This window comes from Gobio gobio (genome assembly GCF_949357685.1).
Source record: "Gobio gobio genome assembly, chromosome: 20".
NCBI lineage: Eukaryota > Metazoa > Chordata > Actinopteri > Cypriniformes > Gobionidae > Gobio > Gobio gobio.
In genome coordinates, this window is record NC_137113.1 from 39859651 (window position 1) to 39879623 (window position 19973).

Sequence of the window (19973 nt, forward strand, 5' to 3'; positions counted from 1 at the left end):
CCTCCGTTCATCTTCGGAACAGAAATGAAGATATTTTAGTTGAAATCTGATGGCTCTGAAAGGCCTCCATTGGCACAATGGCACTTTACACTCTCAAGACCCTTAAAAGGTACTAAAGACGTCGTTACAAAGTCCATCTCACTACAGTGGTTCTAAAATAACTTTATGAATCGGCGAGAATAGTTTTTGTGCGCAAAAAAACCCTAAATAACGACTTACATAGAGATGACGATTTCAAAACAAGGCATCATGAAGCTTCGAAGCGTTATGAATCAGCGAGTCGAATCAGCGGTTTGAATCGCCAAATTTCAGCAGTTTGGCGGTTTGACACGCGATCCGAATCATGATTCGGCTCACTGATTCATAACGCTTCGAAGCTTCATGATGCCTTGTTTTGAAATCGTCATCTCTATGTAAGTCGTTATTTAGGGTTTTTTTGCGCACAAAAACTATTCTCGCCAATTCATAAAGTTATTTTAGAACCACTGTAGTGAGATGGACTTTGTAATGACGTCTTTAGTACCTTTTAAGGGTCTTGAGAGTGTAAAGTGCCATTGTGCCAATGGAGGCCTTTCAGAGCCATCAGATTTCAACTAAAATATCTTCATTTCTGTTCCGAAGATGAACGGAGGTCTTACGGGTGTCGAACGACATGAGGGTAAGTAATTAATGACAGAATTTTCATTTTTGGGTGAACTAACCCTTTAACACATTATACCCTATGCGATGTCTGTTTATAATATTTAAGTGCATTAATCAAGTACTTTTGTACTTTAACGCAAATTAAAAAGGAGTACTTAATACTGGATATTATTATAATAATATAATAATGTGGATAATGGATAATATTTTATTAAAGGATTCTGCACTTTTACTCAAGTACTTGATTTGAGTACTTTCCACCACTGCATGGATTTTCGGTGAACTATTTCTTTACCGTTATGATTTAGCATGACTTTTTATTGGTGTCTGTGAACTGAGTGGGGATAATTGCCATGAGAATGTCAAAGAACAACACCGTGCACCTGTCTGCGCCACTGCAGGGAGTCACAAATCTTGCTGGTGTTTTTGTTGATTGTCTCATCACCCCGCTGATGAAGCAGGTGTCTCTAGGGGTGTGTGTGGTTCGGTGACTCTGCGTGGTGACGTTTTGAAATTATAAATTAAGGTTATGTTTTCACAGCCATATGGGCAGGTTATTTCTCTCTGTGTGTGGTAGGAATCCCACAGTCAAGGAAAACCTGAAAAAAATGAATTTTAAATATGTAATGGAAAACTATAGGAATTTTGGTAACACTTTACTTTAAGGATCAATAAAAAATATTTTATGTTGGGTATCATTTATAATGAGCTAGCAATGAATATTTGCATATAATATTGATCTAATACTCTATTGTTTATTTCTATTTAATGTTCATCTGAATTTTAACTGTTACTTCATAATATCATTCAACTAATTGTTGGTCATAATTTTAACTATTGTTAATTTATTTAACATGAAATGTTAACGTGTACTAGTAATAACATAGTAATAACATAATAAAGTGCTGTAAAAGTATTGTTCATTTATTAGTCCATGCAATTTTACCATATTGAACCTAAAGTGTCACCAAAATCTAAAACAGACTACAGTTCAAAATATTTAAAATAATTATACTTCAGCAAGGAAAATTAAAAAAATTGATCGAAAATGACAATGAAAACGTATAATGTTACAAAAGATTTATATTTCAAATTAATGCTGTTCATTTGAAATTTGTATTTATCAAACAATCTTGGGAGAAAAAAAAAATATTGAGCACCAAACTGGCGTATTAGAATTTTTGAAGCTGAAACTTTTTCATTAGGATATTAAAGGTCCCATGGCATGGCATTTTTCTATTATTTTATAATGTTTCCTGAGGTGTACTTATATTGTTTGTATGATTTTTATATCATAAAATGTCATAATTTAGAAATAAAAGGCTTTTTTTTCAATACTGCTGTTTGCCCTGTGGCTGAATGCCCTGTTTCAAGAGGCGTGTCTGCTGTGAGACTTCAGTAAAAACGCCCACTGTTGTGATTGGCTGACATCTTTGTATTTGAAATGAGCGGAGGGGGCGTGGTTTAACGAGGTCTACGAGGCACGAGCAGACACGAGCTGCTGCCAGAGAGGATGGACCGGAGTTCACTTCACATCAGTTCTGTCAGTCTCAGTTCAGTGAACGGTTGTAGTTACAGCATATACTTCAGGTTATTAGTCTATTTCTAGTCGGAGGGACTGTCACTCATGTCAGAAAGTTAGTAACTTTAGTAAATTATGGATCAGCGCTGACTGGAGACGCGAACCGTTTAGAACGATTCAGTCCGATTTGGTAAACTGATTCGGTTCACTAAAAAGAACCGGTTCAAAAGAAAGATCGTTCGCGAACCGTACATCACTAACGTACCAGAGACGGAGCTCAGCGATTGCTAACAAAGTTATTTATAGTAACTATTGAGTTATGAGAGCGCTGTCAGTCAGCGCGAGTTTATTGTGTTTGTATCTGAGAGTTCTGAATAAACACGAGTCTCAGTCACACAGAGTCCTTCTTCATCATTATTACCAACTTTGTAACACATGCAAAGTACCATTACAGCTGTCGAGATGAACGAGTTACGAGTAAGTGTTGATAATAGCATTATTTTTTAGATATGTTCCTATCATATGAAAACCGTCAGTGACGCGCATTGAGTACACAGCGCAAACAAAGACACAACAGCAGTAATCGAATGTAATCCAGTTTATTGTGGGGAAAGCTGCCTTGCCCGGATATGCTCACGCTTACCCCCCTTCTGCTTAATCTCGCGCCGCGTTTGGTGCCTCCGCTGTGGGCCAGATGCAGTACTGGGGGTCGGGGATGTTGAAGGCCGGGCCAGTGCAGCCTGAGCTTCGGCGTGTGTGAGGTTTATCTCTAAAGATGTTACTCTGCTAATGTTGAGCAGAAACGACTGTATGGACATTTTAGAACAGATAGACGCAATGAGGACGTACAAAACCACTGACTCACAAGATAGAAAACACGAAAACACCGTTCGGACGGGAGAGAGAAGCCGCAGTGTGTGCACGAATAATAAATAATTCGCTTCACATAAGAAATCACTGATCACAGATCAGAAGGAACTGAAAAAAGACTTCTGTTTTCATTTGTACATCCAAACACTGAGAAACTGCCAGCATTCACTCGTTCACAAGCAATGATCTGTCGAGCGCTTGCATGGGCGTGCCAGATTCTCTGGGTGGAGGAAAGGGAGGGAACCGTTCCTGCTTGGACGTCAAACCAGGAGACTTCAGGATTGGCTAGTCTAGCCTGTCATTTTCTCAAAGGCAGAGAAAGACAGCCAGAACTCGGGTTTACACCGATCAACGTTTCTATCCACTTGGGGACAATATTCAGGCTAGGGGAACTACTCAACTGTTGAAAAACCTCACAAAATGAAAATTTCCTGCCATGGGACCTTTAAGTAAAGATCATGTTCCATGAAGATATTTTGTAAATTGCCTACCATAAATATATATAAACAATTATTAGTAGTCGTAATATGCATTGGTAAGGACTTCATTTGGATAACTTAAAAGGGTTAGTTCACCCAAAAATGAAAATTAGCCGTCGTTCTAGGTGTATATGACATTCTTCTTTCAGACAAATAAAATCGGAGTTATATTAAAAATGTCCTGCTTCTTCAAAGCTTTATAATGGCATTGAATTGTTGGGTCATTTTTGAAGTCCATAAAAGTGCATCTATCCATCATATAACTGCTCCACACGGCCTAATAAAGGCCTTCTGAAGCGAAGTAGCGTGTTTGTGTAAGAAAAATATCCATATTTAAATCTTTATAGACTAAAATAACTAGCTTCTGGCGGTCAGCGGTACACAAGTGAAAGAGTAAAAAGTTACGGTGAAAGAGTAACCCTTGACGCATGCGTATTGACGAACGCAGAAGCGCAGAGGATAGAGCAAAAAAAAAAAAAACACCGGTCATGATTTAGAAGTCTAAACGAGAATTTTAAAGAGAAATGGCAGAGGATTTCGATATAAAAGAAGAGGGGCTTGAATTTGTTGCCCAGCACTATCCGCAAGAGGCGTCAAAAGATTGCAATGCTCCTACATCCTGCGTCATACAATGCATCAGGGGTTACTCTTTTGCTTTAAAGCCGACCACCGGATTCTAGTTATTTTAGTCTATAAAGTTTTAAATATGGATATTTTTCTTACACGAACGTGCCACTTCGCTTCAGAAGGCCTTTTTTTAACTCCCCAGAGCCGTGTGGTGCAGTTATATGTTGGATAGGTGCACTTTTATGGACTTGGAAAATCATGGGCTAATTTAAATTTTTGGGTGAACTTTTCTCAATATATTTAGATTTTTTTGCAACCTCAGATTCCAGATTTTCATAGTTCAATAGTTGTATGTAGGTCAAATATTGTCCTATCCTAGCAAACCATACATCAATATAAAGCTTATTTATTCAGATAGTGTATAAATCTCAATTTCAAAAAATGTACCCTTATGACTGGTTTTGTGGTCCAGGGTCCCAGATGTAAAAAAATCGTCCTGCCCCCAAACTTTTGAACAGTAGTAAATATATTAATATATTTTGAAGCACTCTATACTTTCTTCAAAATATATTCATATATTTACTACTGTGCAAAAGTTTGGGGGCAGGATGATTTTTTTACATTTATGATTGTTTTCCCAGCAGTCTGGGAAAAGAAAGAATCCTAATCTAATAATCATGAACAACTTGAAAAGTTATAGAAATTCAAATCAGTTAAAAATGAAATGTCACAAGCAAATATGAGTGTGATTTCCAGGTATCATGTATGTCTTCTTTTAGGTAAATGTGTATATGTGTGTGTGTGTGTGTCCTCATCCAGGCCACTGATCTGGACCTGGGCATTAACGGGCAGGTCCGTTACCGACTGGTCAGTCACACAGATCTCTTCAGGATCAGCACTGACGGCAGCATCTTCACAGCTGTGCCTCTGGACCGTGAGGAGAGGGCTCAGTATGATTTGGTTGTGCAGGCTTCGGATGGGGCCATGGACCCTCGCCGGACCACCATTACACTCTCCATCAAAGTGCTGGACGTTGATGACAACAGCCCAGTCTTCTCCCAGCCTGCCTATCACGTCACACTGCCAGAAAACAGCCCAGTGGGCATGGTCATCCTCAATATCAGTGTAAGTTACACACAGCCAAACACACACACCGCACATGCATATTCAACACATCGTACACGGCCAGATAAAAAACATGACTCCTTGAAATTGGCCTCTGGAAAACATTTCTTTGGTAATGTTATGTCTTAACTTGACAAGTCAGACATGTTTCACATTTGTAAAGGTGTTATTGGCTGGAAGTTAATTTATTTGGAACATGACCTTTATGAAAAGCAAGTTTGCAGCTTGCCTACAACACTAGCTTAGACCATTTTTTTATGCTGGTGCAAGTGAGTTTATTGCTAATTAGTGCTGGTTTGCATACACTAAATAATACCAAAAAAAAAAAAACACTTTATCATACTTTTAATCATAGTACTTATATGGAAATAATCTACTTTAAAATAATTCTATTTAAGTGCTAAATGAATGTGATGTTTTCGGACACTTAATTGGAAGCTAATTGCAGTTAATTGAAAATATTTTATAGTTTATAGTTTATAGAGAAGTAATTGAGAAGTAACAAACAGAAGTAATCGTTTCATCATTTTCATTTCATTCATTCAAGTTCATCCTTATGTCATTCCAAGTTTCTGGTACTTTGCAATTCAGCTTGGTAAAATTAGTTAATGCATTAGGGGTGTTTAACAAGTAGAAAGACATAAGGATGATAAAATGATGACAGAATCTTTATCTTTAAACTGGTTCGTTTTTTTGGCAGAATACTTGCTAGAATGTACTAGCAGATGTGAATGCCTTTCACCAGTAGTAGTTCTCAACCAGATTTGCTTCAGGACCTAGATTTTACTTTGGACATTTAGTAGCACAGAACCAAAAATGTTTATCGCACTAAAGTAAACAGAAAATGGCCTAAATTCAGTTATTGAGGATTTTCCCCTTCTTTTCAATGCAGCTAGTAACTTCAGTAGTCTACATACGTGATTGTTTGTTGTGATCCAGCTACGTTCTCTCTATATATACTGTATATATACTCTATATTGTCAAAATTTTGGGGATGCCAGCCTTTACATATGTTGCACATGGACTTGAATGACATCCCATTCTTTATCCGTAGGGTTTAATATGGAGTTGGCCCACCCTTTGCAGCTATAACAGCTTCAACTCTTCTGGGAAGGCTTTCCACAAGGTTTAGGAGTGTGTTTATGGGAATTTTTGACCATTCTTCTAGAAGCGCATTTGTGAGGTCAGGCACTGATTTTGGATGAGAAGGCCTGGCTCGAAGTCTTCGCTCTAATTCATACCAAAGGTGTTCTATCGGGATGAGGTCGGGACTCTGTGCAGGCCAGTCAAGTTCTTCCACTCCAAACTCGCACATCCATGTCTTTATAGACCTTGCTTTGTCCACTGGTGCTCAATCATGTTGGAACAGGAAGGAACCCTCCCCAAACTTTACCCACAAAATTGGGAGCATAAAATAGTCCAAAATGTCTTGGTATGCTGAAGCATTAAGAGTTTTTTCACTGGAACTAAGGGGCCATGCCCAACCCATGAAAAACAACACCATGCCATAATTCCCCTTCCACCAAACTTTACACTTGGCACAATGCAGTCCGGCAAGTACCGTTCTGCTGGCAACCGGAAAAACCAGACCCAGACACCCCTGCATCCGACGCTTTGCATTGCACTTGGTGATGTAAGGCTTGAATGCAGCTGCTCAGCCATGGAAACCCATTCCATGAAGCTCTCTACGCACTGTACTTGAGCTAATCTGAAGGCCACATGAAGTTTGGAGGTCTGTAGCTATTAACTCTGCAGAAAGGTGGCGACTTCTGCGCACTGTGTGCCTCAGCATGCGCTGACCCCACTCTGTGATTTTACATGGCCAACCACTTCGTTCCCAATTGCTTCCACTTTGTTATAATACCACTAACAGTTGACTGTGGAATATTTAGTTGTGAGGAAATTTCACGAATGCATAGATGCATAGGTGGCAACCTATCACGATACCAGGCTTGAATTCACTGAGCTCCTGAGAGCAACTACATGCTTGATTTTATACACCTGTGGCCATGGAAGTGATTGGAATACCTGAATTCAATGATTTGGAGGGGTGTCCCAATACTTTTGGCAATATAGTGGATGTTTCGTGGATTTCAAGGTCTCTGTATTCAATAAATCACCACATATCACTTTAAAAGTGTCACAAAACTTGCAAGAAGCAATGGAATATTTGGCAGAAATGTTTACAATAAGCCAGGGTTGGACTGTATGGTTAAATGCATTTTATCATTTGCATTTAGCAATGTTTTTTGCTGCTGTCTGTGACTATTTTTGCGGTTTCTACCCATCATTTGATAACCACTGTGTTACAGTACAAGACCAGACACAATTTTGTCCTCAGAACCTATACCTTGCATCATAGATATATCCAAAACTCTGGGTTGTTGTTCAATTTGACATGATGGGGAATTTGTGAGTTCCTGCTGCTCTGTGCCTTACTGCCAGTTCTAATTTACTCATTGCTTCAGGGTCACTACAGGATTCGTTTCAATCATTAATGTAACCCGGTCATTTGGTTTATTCCGGAAAAGTTTAAGAGTTTAATTAATGCTCAGAGTAGAATTACTCATCCGTGTTTTGATTCTAATGATTCTTTCGCACAGGCACTGGACCCTGATTTGGACGCGAACGTCACGTACCGTATCAGGACCGAGGAGGCCAGAGAGCTGTTTGCATTGAACCCCCTCACTGGAGAGCTGATGGTGCTTCACTCACTTGATTTCGAGAAACTCTTACCTAATGGGACGACACGCAACTTCGTGGTGGAGGCTGTGGATGGTGGAAGCGGCAAAATGCCCCCGGGGTTGGCCTCTGTTACCGTCACTGTATTGGTAAGAGAGTCTCAATTATGTCCCTCAATTCTCTGACTAATATATAGGGCTTAACCAGTTAACCCTGGGTCATTCTAAACCCCAAGTAAATCATATTGTCTGAACCAGATATTAATATACAGATTGTCTCCTCATTGTTGTCACTACTAGAGCAAGCTCCTGATTGGTTAGCGTGGCGCGAATATCTGCCAAAGTTCCGATTTTTCAACTTGAGCGATTGGCGGATATTCGATAATCGGATACTCGCCATTCGCCTCATTCGCGCGAATCGCACCGCAGAATGCCATTTCGCATCTCGGCATCAACTTAACATGTAAATCACTCGCACAAATCGCGTCAATCGCGTCCGGTATGAACACACCATAACAGTATAATGGCCATGTGTCAGGTCTTAAAGTGACAGCAGGTATATTATACAGTACCTGCTGCTATAAAACCACATCGTTTCACACTATACGTTTTACACTGCAAAAGTGTTCCTTTACCCTGTGTTAAAAGTGTCTTTTGGAGCGACGACAATCCAGGGATAAAGGCATTGTGAAAAGCCCTTATCTAAACTCCTTTATGCCTAATGTTCAAACCTGGCAAGCAAGTAGATTCAGTGACACTTTAGTTCAGGGTCCAGTTGTCACTATTAAAGGATTAGTTCACTTCAAAATGAAAATTTCCTGATATTTTACTCACCCCCATGCCATCCAATATGTTCATGTCTTTCTTTCTTCAGTGGAAAATAAATTCCACTGAAGGAAGTTTTTTGAGGAAAACATTTCAGGATTTTTCTCCACACAATGGACTTCAATGGCAACCAAAATGTTGAAGGTCCAAATCAATGCAGTTTCGATGCTCTGCACGATCCCAGCTGAGGAATAAGGTCTTATCTAGTGAAACCATCAGTCATTTTCCAATTTTAAAAAAAAAATGTATATACTTTTCAACCTAAATTGCTCATCTTGCGCTGCTCTGCGACACACCACGGATTGCGCAATCATGTCGGAAAGGTCATGCTAGACTTAGGCAGAAGTACTGCCCCCGTGTTTACAAAGTGCTTGTGCAACGACTAATACTAACATCCTTTACCAAAAAAAGGTTAAACAACTATGTCGGGCGATTTGGAAGTTGGAGACTGAGTTTTTTTTTGTAAAGGTTGTTTTTATTAGTCTTCACACGTTCGCTTGGGGTGGTACTTCAGCTTATGTCTAGCTTTTCATTTTAAAGTGAACTAATACTTTAACTACTTGCTTATTAGCATGCATATTACTAGGATATTGGCTGTTTATTAGTACTTATAAAGCACATATTAATGCCTTATTCTGCATGACCATATTCTACATCCCTTAATCCTACCCAATACCCAAATTTAAGACCTACCTTACTAACTATTAATGAGTAGTAATTAGGAGTTTATTAAGGCAAAAGTCGTAGTTATTAGATAGTTAATAGTGAGAATTGGACCCTAATCTAAAGTGTGGCCAGAGGTTCATACTGGTCTAAGCTGGTCTTTTCAGCAGGGGATATCCCAAAACTGTTGCCATCCTTTGATTTTTCTCCATAGCCACCGCTAAGCCCTGTGGACACTGACAGCTAGGGATTGGTATTTTATCTGAAATGGTCATTAGGTCCACAAGAACTCTGTTGTGTAACTAGCTGATTTGTAAGGTCTCAGAAGATTAAGTTCTACACACTGGACGAATGCCAATTAGCTCTCGCTGGAAATGCTGCTGTCGGTTAAGTGGGTAGAAGAGATGATTGTGTTGGTACAGTATTTTGTTTTCAAAGTGCTACATTGCCATTTTTCTGCTCACACACAGCATTAATAATTAATTACATTTATATAGCGTTTTTCTGGGCACTCAAAGCACTTTACATGGAAAGGGGGGAATCTCCTCAACCACCACCAATGTGCAGCATCCACCTGCCTGGATGATGCAACGGCAGCCATATTGTGCCAGATTCGCCCACCACACACCAGCTGATTGGTGGAGAGGAGACAGAGTGATGAAGCCAATCGGTATATGGGGATGATTAGGAGGCCATGATGGACAGAGGCCAATGGGAAAATTTGGCCAGGATGCCAGGGATTTTTTAATGACCACAGAGAGTCAGGACCTCGGTTTAACGTCTCATCCGAAGGACGGTGCTTGTTACAGTATAGAATCCCAAATCACTATACTGGGTTGTTAGGACCAACACAGACCACAGGGTGAGCGCTGGCCTCACTAACACCTCTTCCAGCACCTAGTTTCCCAGGAGGTCTCCCATTCAGGTACTGACCACGCTCAACCCTGCTTAGCTTCAGTGGGAAACCAGTCTTGGGCTACAGGGTGATATGGCTGCTGGTCACTTTACATTGCAGTAAAGTGACTTGACGCAATAATAAATATTCTCTCCTATATTGTCCTCTGAGTCATTTAGCACATTTAGAGAATTTAGGTGTATCTGACAGTTCAAATAAATGAACAAGTTCCCAAAAAACGATTCAGCGATTTAAAGGGGTCATAGAATGCCATTTTTGTACAAGTTAATATGATTCTTTAGTGTCTAAATGAAAAGTTTATAATATACTTTAATTAAAAATTCTCATTAGTATTGTAAGAAAACACTCATTTTACCTGGTCAAAACCAGCTCTGTTTTCAGCAAGTCATTTCAGTGTATGTGACTTTAAATGATAATGAGCTTTGCTCACCCCGCCCCTCTGCTCTGTGGGGCGTTCGGTTCGACCCGACACAACACCACAACACACGTGGAGTGTTGCCTTGACAACAGTTGAGGGTATATTTTCGAGAAATAATGGCAACGGGAGTCTCTGAGGACACATCTGAGCAACCTTATCAGTTTGAACCGGAGTCGGACCAGGAACAAGATGACGAACCCAACGAAGTTCGAACAGGACGTTTCTGAATGGTTGGTCATGTCACTTTGATCTATCTTTTTACTGGCAGAGTAGCGTAGTTGCTATGGTGTTGTTTACTGATATATATGTTATGTCATTGACAGATTGATGTTATGTTATAAGATTTTTTTTTTACATTACTTATTAATCAGTAACAGACACCGTTATAAACCATGTACAAAAGTAAGCTTAGTGTAGTGTTACCACGTTAACTTCATCACCCGAGTACACAGTTTGTAATAACAACCATAACGCGTTGTTCATTATAAACGTGGGATTATGAATTATATTGAGAACGTCATACACAGAAAGCATGCCGTAATGTAACTTACCCTGTAAACTTTAGCCTCATTCATCGTGAAGCGTGCAAGCGATTTGCAAAGATTAATATAAAGGTTAATAAAACGTTACACTCCTTCCTGAGGTGCAGCAGGAACACAATCCTTTTTTCAAGAGCAGCTTATTAGCAAAACCTGCTTTATACTGACCCTCGTTTATAAAGCAGTCTGCTGAGAAATGATTTGCGCAAACATTGACGTTGATCGGGGGGAATATTCCCTTCGAAAACAAAACTCAGCAGCCACTGCGTCTTCAGCGGTTCGGATTTAGGAACATCAAAATGACTGCTGTGTTCGTTATTACACCCAACAACACAACACCACAATCGCTTAGACGCCATTCTGCTCCAGAGTATCAACAATGGCGGACTGATGACAGCTCGCTCAGGGCGGGTCTGTGTTGAAACGCTGCTGTCAATCAACAATCTTAGGAGGGGCGTACACCATGTAACGTCACACGGTCAGATCGCTCGATTTGAGACAGGGGAAAACATATAAGGAGATTAAAAAAAAACACTGGATGTATTTTTATCATTATAGGATGGTTGTGTACAGGCACTGCCAACACACATTTTCGTATAATAAACTTGTAAAAGTGCATGTACCATTATATGACCCCTTTAAGGTGTTTTTTTTTTCAAGTGAAGTGTTTAGTTTAATGCTGTTGTTAATCATTATGTTTAACTCTTGTTATATAAATGGTGTTTTATATCATTTATTTATTTTAGTTTTATTAGTTGCATTTAGAGTTCGGTAAACTGTCACCCTTTTTAAAATCCTCAAGGTTTTTGTGCCAGATTAATTCTGTTCTCAATGCTAAATTTATAGCATCGGATAGTTTTTCATTCAAAAAGACATTGCTACAATAAAGTTAGTTACTTATTGTTATGAACATGTTTAAAAGGATAAACTCAGTTAACCTCAGTTTCAAAATGTCTTGCTATATTCCTCTATGATCAGGCTTCATCCAGAGAGCTAGGGCACTTAGAATTGTTAGACATTTAACCAGTTGTTTAAAATTATATTTTATGTTATATTTCAGTTAGCAAACCACCTGCAGTTTGATCAGCTTCAGCATAAAAGATAAAGAGTTTAAGCAAAAGCATTTTCATGCAAGGAAACACACAGCTTATTACATCCTACAGTCTCCCAAGAACCCCTAATTGTTTCTGTGTTGGGATTATTTATTAATTTTCCTTCTGTGCACGGTGTGGCTAATTGAAAATTAGTTGCTGTGGAAAAAGAAAAAGCAGAAGTGAGCGGTGGAAACGAATGTGCTACCTGATGCATGGAGACTCGGGATATCAGAGTGATTATGATGGGATAGAGGCCCCAAGGCACCGTCCTGATGGAGAGAACGGTCCCAGTGCGACTAAGAGCACCATCATGAACTCAGTACACTTTGCAGATTTACTTTAAGGCTTGACAGATTTTATTTTTCATCTGGGGAGAGAGAGAAGACACACAGAAATGTGTGGGATTGGAAAATAAGAGAAAAAAAATACCAATTTCACTCCAAAGTACTTTCCTCAAGACCTTTTATTTTGGGGATGTGTGCAATAGCAAAGTTTTATTAGTCGGTACTCAAGACTCAAGGGCATCCTTGAATAAGCGCATTCTCGCAGGAAGGATAAAGGGTGGGGGGGATTAACAGGGGAGGGAGGTGTAATTTGGATACCTGAACCCGCCTGGCCTCTCCTTGGACTCGGAGACGGCTGCTCTATTGAGTGTATTAGGTCGCATCGCGTCTCTTGCATCTCCGGAATCACCTGTGTCATCAGCATTCATGGGAGCCAACTGCACTTTTCCTTTTGCTGTATCTTTCACATATATAACTTTGTGGGGAATAGGTAATGCCCTCTGCAAAGTGAGCGCCCACTGTTTCAAAGTTCAAAGAGTTTAAAACCATGTGTACTGGTAAAAACCAGCCTTTGTTGATGGTTTTGTACCCTTTGTGGTGATGCTGATCCGTCTTGACTCGAAAAGAATGAGCTGTTCCAGTTGCATGCCTTTAAATTATATTTATTGTTCAAAAAAGGTAAATAAACAAAACAAACATAAGTCCTATAAGCGTGTTACTCCAACACATGCTTCCAACGTTCCTTCACACTCAATCTCGCGGTCAATGACTGTTGCGCTGGTCTCAGCACCACCTGCTGGACTGGAGTTACAGCCTTTACAATCAATTTCGCCCATTGCCTGCAGGAGGAGCACACACTAAGAAAACATAACTAAATGGAAAATATTTATAGCAAATTAAAGTTAAAGAAACAAAAAATGAATATGGCTCCTACACACCGGCCCCTAATTGGGCCTTTAGCACCAATTCAAATGTGTAAACAAATAAGGAGCCATTACAACTATCATTTTACACTTTAAGTGTTTTACAATATAATATATATAAAAGTGAATACTTATCTTTTAATCTATCCAATATGGCTTGACTATTCATTTACAGGTTTGTCCTCTTCCATTTCCAGTCCTGGAGGCACGTAATTTAGCCACTCTTTCATCCAACTGCTCAGGTAGACCTGAAGATTCACCACTTTCAGAGCCAGCCATTTTGCTCTTTTATTATCACTACTTTAAGAGTTACATTCCACAAGCTACATGCAATTTATAATGTGGCGATGACAACAAAGTCCTTTCCATTCTTGTTTGCACCCATTAGCAAAGTCTTTCTTTTTCAAACATATGCAGCAACAGGTTCCTCTTAAGTTCACACAATTCAGTCAGTCATATTGCATGCACATACCTGTTAGCTGTTAGCACATTTGTTGATTCCTTTGTGTCCTTTGCCATGCAGCTTGATCAAACAGTCCAGACTTTCAGTCTTCCAGTCGGCAACTAATACTCAACATTTGCCGTCCTTGTTGCTCCACAAATGATCCACATTGCAATCCAATCAGCAAGTCATTGACTATATTGTACTGGTAAAAACCAGCCTTTGTTGATGGTTTTGTACCCTTTGTGGTGATGCTGATCCGTCTTGACTCGAAAAGAATGAGCTGTTCCAGTTGCATGCCTTTAAATTATATTTATTGTTCAAAAAAGGTAAACAAACAAAACAAACATAAGTCCTATAAGCGTGTTACTCCAACACATGCTTCCAACGTTCCTTCACACTCAATCTCGCGGTCAATGACTGTTGCGCTGGTCTCAGCACCACCTGCTGGACTGGAGTTACAGCCTTTACAATCAATTTCGCCCATTGCCTGCAGGAGGAGCACACACTAAGAAAACATAATAACTAAATGGAAAATATTTATAGCAAATTAAAGTTAAAGAAACAAAAAATGAATATGGCTCCTACACCATGAACCAAACAGCTCAACAACATTAAACATGTTGATTTAAAAAATAAAAAATAAACATTTAAAATTGGAGGAAAAATTCCCATAAGGTATTACAAATGACACAATGCATGCATGCCCGACTGCCTACATATTTCCTCTAAAATATTTGTGATATTGCAAACTTTTTATATATAACTAGATCAGAAATAATTACATTTTATATTAACTTGTGAACATATTTTATATTAAACAAAAATGTTTTAGTAGTGAGTTCCAGAAGCTTTAAATCCCTTTGAATACCTAGTGTGATTGTAGATCTTATTAGTATTGCATTAGTATAAACCAAAATGTATTCAGACACCTTCAACATTTTCTCACATTATCACAGTTTATTCACTATATTTTCGAAAATGGTAATAAAATATGACAATAACTCAGAGTTAAACGGTGTCAGAACAAATTCATCTTGATAATGTCAGATAACTTTGATAGAAAGGTATGCAATGGATTGCAATCAACTGTCAGCTGTTAAATTTAAGTACACAATTAGATAATACCAATTTGTGTCAACCAATTGCCAAGCAATGCTTAATTTTTTTCAGTCTGTGGTGTAAAAGATCGCTTTAGCAATTAAAGAAAAAACACTTAAGCAAAACTTGGTCTGGTCAAAGTGTCTGAATAATTTTTTTTTTTTTTCATTTTAAAGTTTTATAAATTTTACTGGTAGTCCACTGAAGACTTTTTGGGTATAATATGTCACAGTTTACTTTATTTTGTTATCCTCACTTGCATAAATTAATTATAGTGTCCTGCACCCACTAGTAAAAAAAATATATCTGGTGTCTGAATAATATTTGGTTTGACTTTATATATATATATAATATTCTATAATGCATTTACATTTACATTTGGCAGACGCTTTTATCCAAAGCGACTTACATTGCATTCAAGGTACACATTTTACATTTTTGTCAATTATTGCTTTCCCTGGGAATCGAACCCATGACCTTGGCGTTGCTAGCGCCATGCTCTACTGTTTGAGCTATAGGAAAGCTATGAGTAATGCCTGATGAGTTTGGCGAACACCTGGCGAGAGATCAGAAACCATTCCTTCATACATTTATTTTGTCCTCAGAACCACATTTATGTGTTGATTTTGATGTTTGTTTTGGATCATTGACCTGATGGAAAATCCAACATGGCCCATTGTAAGATTTCTAGCAGAGGCCGTCATGTTTTGATTTTTTAATCTGTTGGTATTTGCTAGAATCCATGAAACCATGTATCTGAACAAGAAATAAAAAATAGACCCATAACATTAAAGATCCAGTAGTATGTGTGTATGTATATATATATATTTGTGTTGTCAAATGTACCAACCATGATACTCGTGATACTTTCGGTACTGAAATTTAAAAAATGTGACACTTTGAGCACTGTTTGGTGGAATCCATAGACTGTAAAAAAATATGGACGTAGTGTCTGTGACGTCACCCATAGGATTCTGATGAGCCGTTCTGAAGCGCAAAGTATGGACGAGCTGGCCGTTGCCATCTTGGCAGCGCGTCACTCCCGGATAACAGAAAATGGGCAAAGAGGAGGGACGTTGGCGGAGCTTAAGTGACGCGATGACTAACAGACAGCAGATAAATGGCTATCCACCTGTCACTCGAAGGGGCCACGCCCTTAATTACGCAGAACTTTAATGCTTTATATAATGTAAACGAATGAGTTATAAAAAAATTCACCCCCCTCACAGTTGTCATGGAGGGCAAAATTAGCTGTATAGACCAAAACCACAATTTGTACCAGGCTGTAAACATGTTTTATTCTGCTGTAAAGTTGGCCATTTTAACATGGGGATTAATGAGATTCTGCTCCCTTCTGGAGCCTGTCCCTAGCGTCCAGTCGATGAATTGCAGTTTAAGACACTTCCGTGTTGGCTTCAAGAGAAACTGCGGGAGGTTGCCGCTTGGTGGAATCGTAAACACCTCTGACTGGCCATTGTGTTCACGTGCTCATCGGATGTGTCTGTGATTGGCTACTATGATCAACGCATTGGAGCGTTTGAAAGCACACGGAAGTGTTTGAAAGTGCTTTGAAAGCGGGAGTGTTTGAAAGCACAAGCAGGCGTCGACCAGCAGACAGGTAGGCTGATAGACGCCTGCATTCAAACGCTCATGCTTTATCTGTGTAAGCGCTCTGTGAAAAGCATCATTGATGTATATTTATGTTTTTGAAGCGCTGATCATTGTAGCCAATCACAGACATATTTGATGAGCGCGTGAGCACAACGGGCAAAACTGTTTACGATTCTGCTAAACAGCACTCAAAGCGTCACATTTTTTACATTTCAGTACCGACTTGGTATTGCGGTCGGTACTTTTGACAACGCTAATATATATATATATATATATATATATATATATATATATATATATACACACACACTGAAATATTTAAACATTCACAAATATATCAGTGACAGTGTTGTAAGAATTGATAAACATTTTTAATATTTATGGGAATGGACAGTTGCTACTGATATTTTTTGTGGTGATTGTAATTTCTAGAATTTCTCTGATTGGTGGATATCTGTTTAGATTTATCGGTAATGTAGTTTTTTTTACTGAAAGAAGTATATAAGCACATTACCACTTTTACAAACTCCTGAGGACATGGTATATGTTATAGTTAAAAACAACTTTCTATATGGAGAAAATGAATACATTTTAGCTCCCGAACCCTACTCTTGCACAATATTTGCAACGCTTTTTCAGCTTTGCCTCTTTATTCTCTCTAGTAACCTTTTTATCTGCCCTTTGCAGTCTCTCAGCGGCTATAATTAAGTCTCACCCAACTTTTTCCGCAAAAAGTCCCTGGGCACATAGCACTGTGACATCCTTAATGCACTGCATGATCTACTATTGAATAAATGCCATTTTTGCTTAGTGTTTTAGTGTCCGGGGCTAGCTAATGGGGCCTGAGCTAGTGCACAGTCTGACAGTTGCAAAAGAGTAAAGGCAGGGGAAGAGATCAGGAATTGAGGCGCTAATCGGAATTTGATGTTCTGTGTCTGGACAGGACATGAACGACTTCCCACCAGTGTTCAGTCAAATGCTGTATCGGGGAATGGTGGCACCCAACGCAATCAAGGGGACCTTAGTGACCACAGTGCATGCTGCGGACCTGGACCCACCGGTGAGTTGGCTTGATTGTGTGTGTCCCTTCTTCACTGTATTTCATTGTGCAATTGTTTCATACCCACATCATGCACAGATGCTTAGTAGCTATGAGAACAAATTAAACTTCATCCCGATAGTCAAATGTCATGCTTCATGAGACAACAGTCGCCTTGATCTTTTTTTCTTTTTTTTTGTGTAAATTGTGACTGAAGATATATCGAGTGTAGCATCAAGTCTCTTAAGATTAAGCTTGAGTGTCATTGACAGGCTTTATTGGTCGTTGCCTGATGTGACTGTTAATAGGTCTGACTGGGGTGTGCAATGAACGAATGTGTGCTTTGTGGCATGACTTCAAAGGGCTAAGCACAATAAAACAAAGATAAGAGGAGAAAGAAAGCTCAGCAAAAGACTCAAAGCTGTGTGTGTGTTTAACTGAAGAGGCAGCTACACCAGTTCAACCGGTGAGTAGCAGCCTGGCAGGTCTCCAGCATAAAGCCCAGACTCTACCCTCCACAGTCACAACCAGCATCGCATAACACTATATACTTTACGCAGCCACAGTCCAGTACAATTAAAGTGTTGAATTTTTTTTTTTTTTTTTTATGTTTTGTATTTTGGTATTTTATATTCAGGTATTTCCAAAACCGCAGCTTTTTCTATGCAGTTTGGCCGTTCAGCCACATGCAAACACAGTATCCAGTCACTGAAACCAAACTTTAAAAAAAAAAATCCTACCAGGGTGAAGATTTTTAGAAACTCTGGTGGCAGTGTTGTCGTGTGGACAGTGATACTGGAGATTTTGGCTTGTTACGTCAGAACCGGAACCTGCAATAACCTTTTTCCAGGCTTTTGATTGGCCAAATGGCTTACTGTTCGGGTTATATTGCCACCTGTTGGTTTGGCATGCTTTTCACACCGCTTCATAGCGTGTTTTTGGATTTTCATGTGGACACAATTGTTATTATTTTTAACGGAGGAAAAACTCAAAATTCATTATTTTCCTCAAAATTCTACAAACAATACCCCATAATGACACCATGAAATAAGTTTGTTTGAAATCTTTACAAATTTATTAAATATAATTTTTTTTTAAATCACATGCACAAGTATTCATAGCCTTTGCTCAAATACTTTGTTGAAGCACCTTTGGCACCAATTAGAGTCTCAAGTCTTTTTGAGGATGATGCTATAAGCTTGGCACACCTATTTGTGGGCAGTTTCTCCCATTCTTCTTTGCAGGACCTCTCAAGCACCATCAGGTTGGATGGGGAGCGTCGGTGCACAGCCATTTTCAGATCTCAACAGAGATGTTCAATCGGGTTCAAGTCTGGGCTCTGGCTGGGCCACTCAAGGACATTCACAGAGTTGTCCTGTAGCCACTCATTTGTTATCTTGGCTGTGTGCTTAGGGTTGTTGTCCTGTTGGAAGATGAACCTTCGCCCCAGACTGAGGTCCAGAGCCCTCTGGAGCAGGTTTTCATCAAGGATATCACTGTACATTGCTGCATTCATCTTTCCCTTGATCCTGACTAGTCTCCCAGTTCCTGCCGCTGAAAAACATCCCCACAGCATGATGCTGCCACCACCATGCTTCACTGTAGGGATGGTATTGACGGTGCCTGGTTTCCTCAAGACATGACACTTGCCATTCAGGCCAAAGAGTTCAATCTTTGTTTCATCAGACCAGATCATTTTGTCTGAGAGTCCTTCAGGTGCCTTTTGGCAAACTCCAGGAGGGCTGTCATGTTCCTTTTACTGATGAGTGGCTTCCGTCTGGCCACTCTACCATAGAAGCCTGATTGGTGGAGTGCTGCAGAGATGGTTGTTCTTCTGGGAGGAAGAATAGGTTAATCTATTCTCAAAGTTGGGTTGGGAGCTGGGTCTATACTACGCAAGCTATGATGACTTTCACCTTGATATTTTAGCGCGGATGTATATCTAGCCGAATTGCACTGTAGGAGGCGAGAGAACGAGTCTTCGAACCTGTGTGTATGCCTACTAGTGTTGTCAAAAATATCCATATTTCGCTATGTATCGATACTGAAATATCTGAAACGATACGATACTCATTTTCTACAGTATCGATATCAGCTGCACTCTCCTCTCCTCTCCGACCGACAGCGAGTTGACACGCACCCGCCTCCTCTCATTCAGTTCTTTTAATCCTCTGAACATTGCGAACGCGTGTTCTGCTGGATTTTTCCTCATGACAGCGTTACTATTGTTAT

The 19973-nt window shown here is 39.5% G+C and overlaps 1 protein-coding gene across 1 annotated transcript in view; it reads left to right on the plus strand.

Annotated features, from left to right (window-relative positions):
- pcdh15b (protocadherin-related 15b) overlaps positions 1 to 19973 on the plus strand; it is a gene marked incomplete at its 3' end in the record, with an annotated part of 357459 nt that overhangs the window by 219643 nt on the left and 117843 nt on the right. Inside the window, exons 20-22 of the mRNA XM_079845636.1 lie at positions 4900 to 5205; positions 7809 to 8036; positions 17646 to 17762. Of these exons, the coding sequence (XP_079701762.1) occupies positions 4900 to 5205; positions 7809 to 8036; positions 17646 to 17762 (651 nt within the window). The remainder of the gene's footprint in view (positions 1 to 4899; positions 5206 to 7808; positions 8037 to 17645; positions 17763 to 19973) is intronic.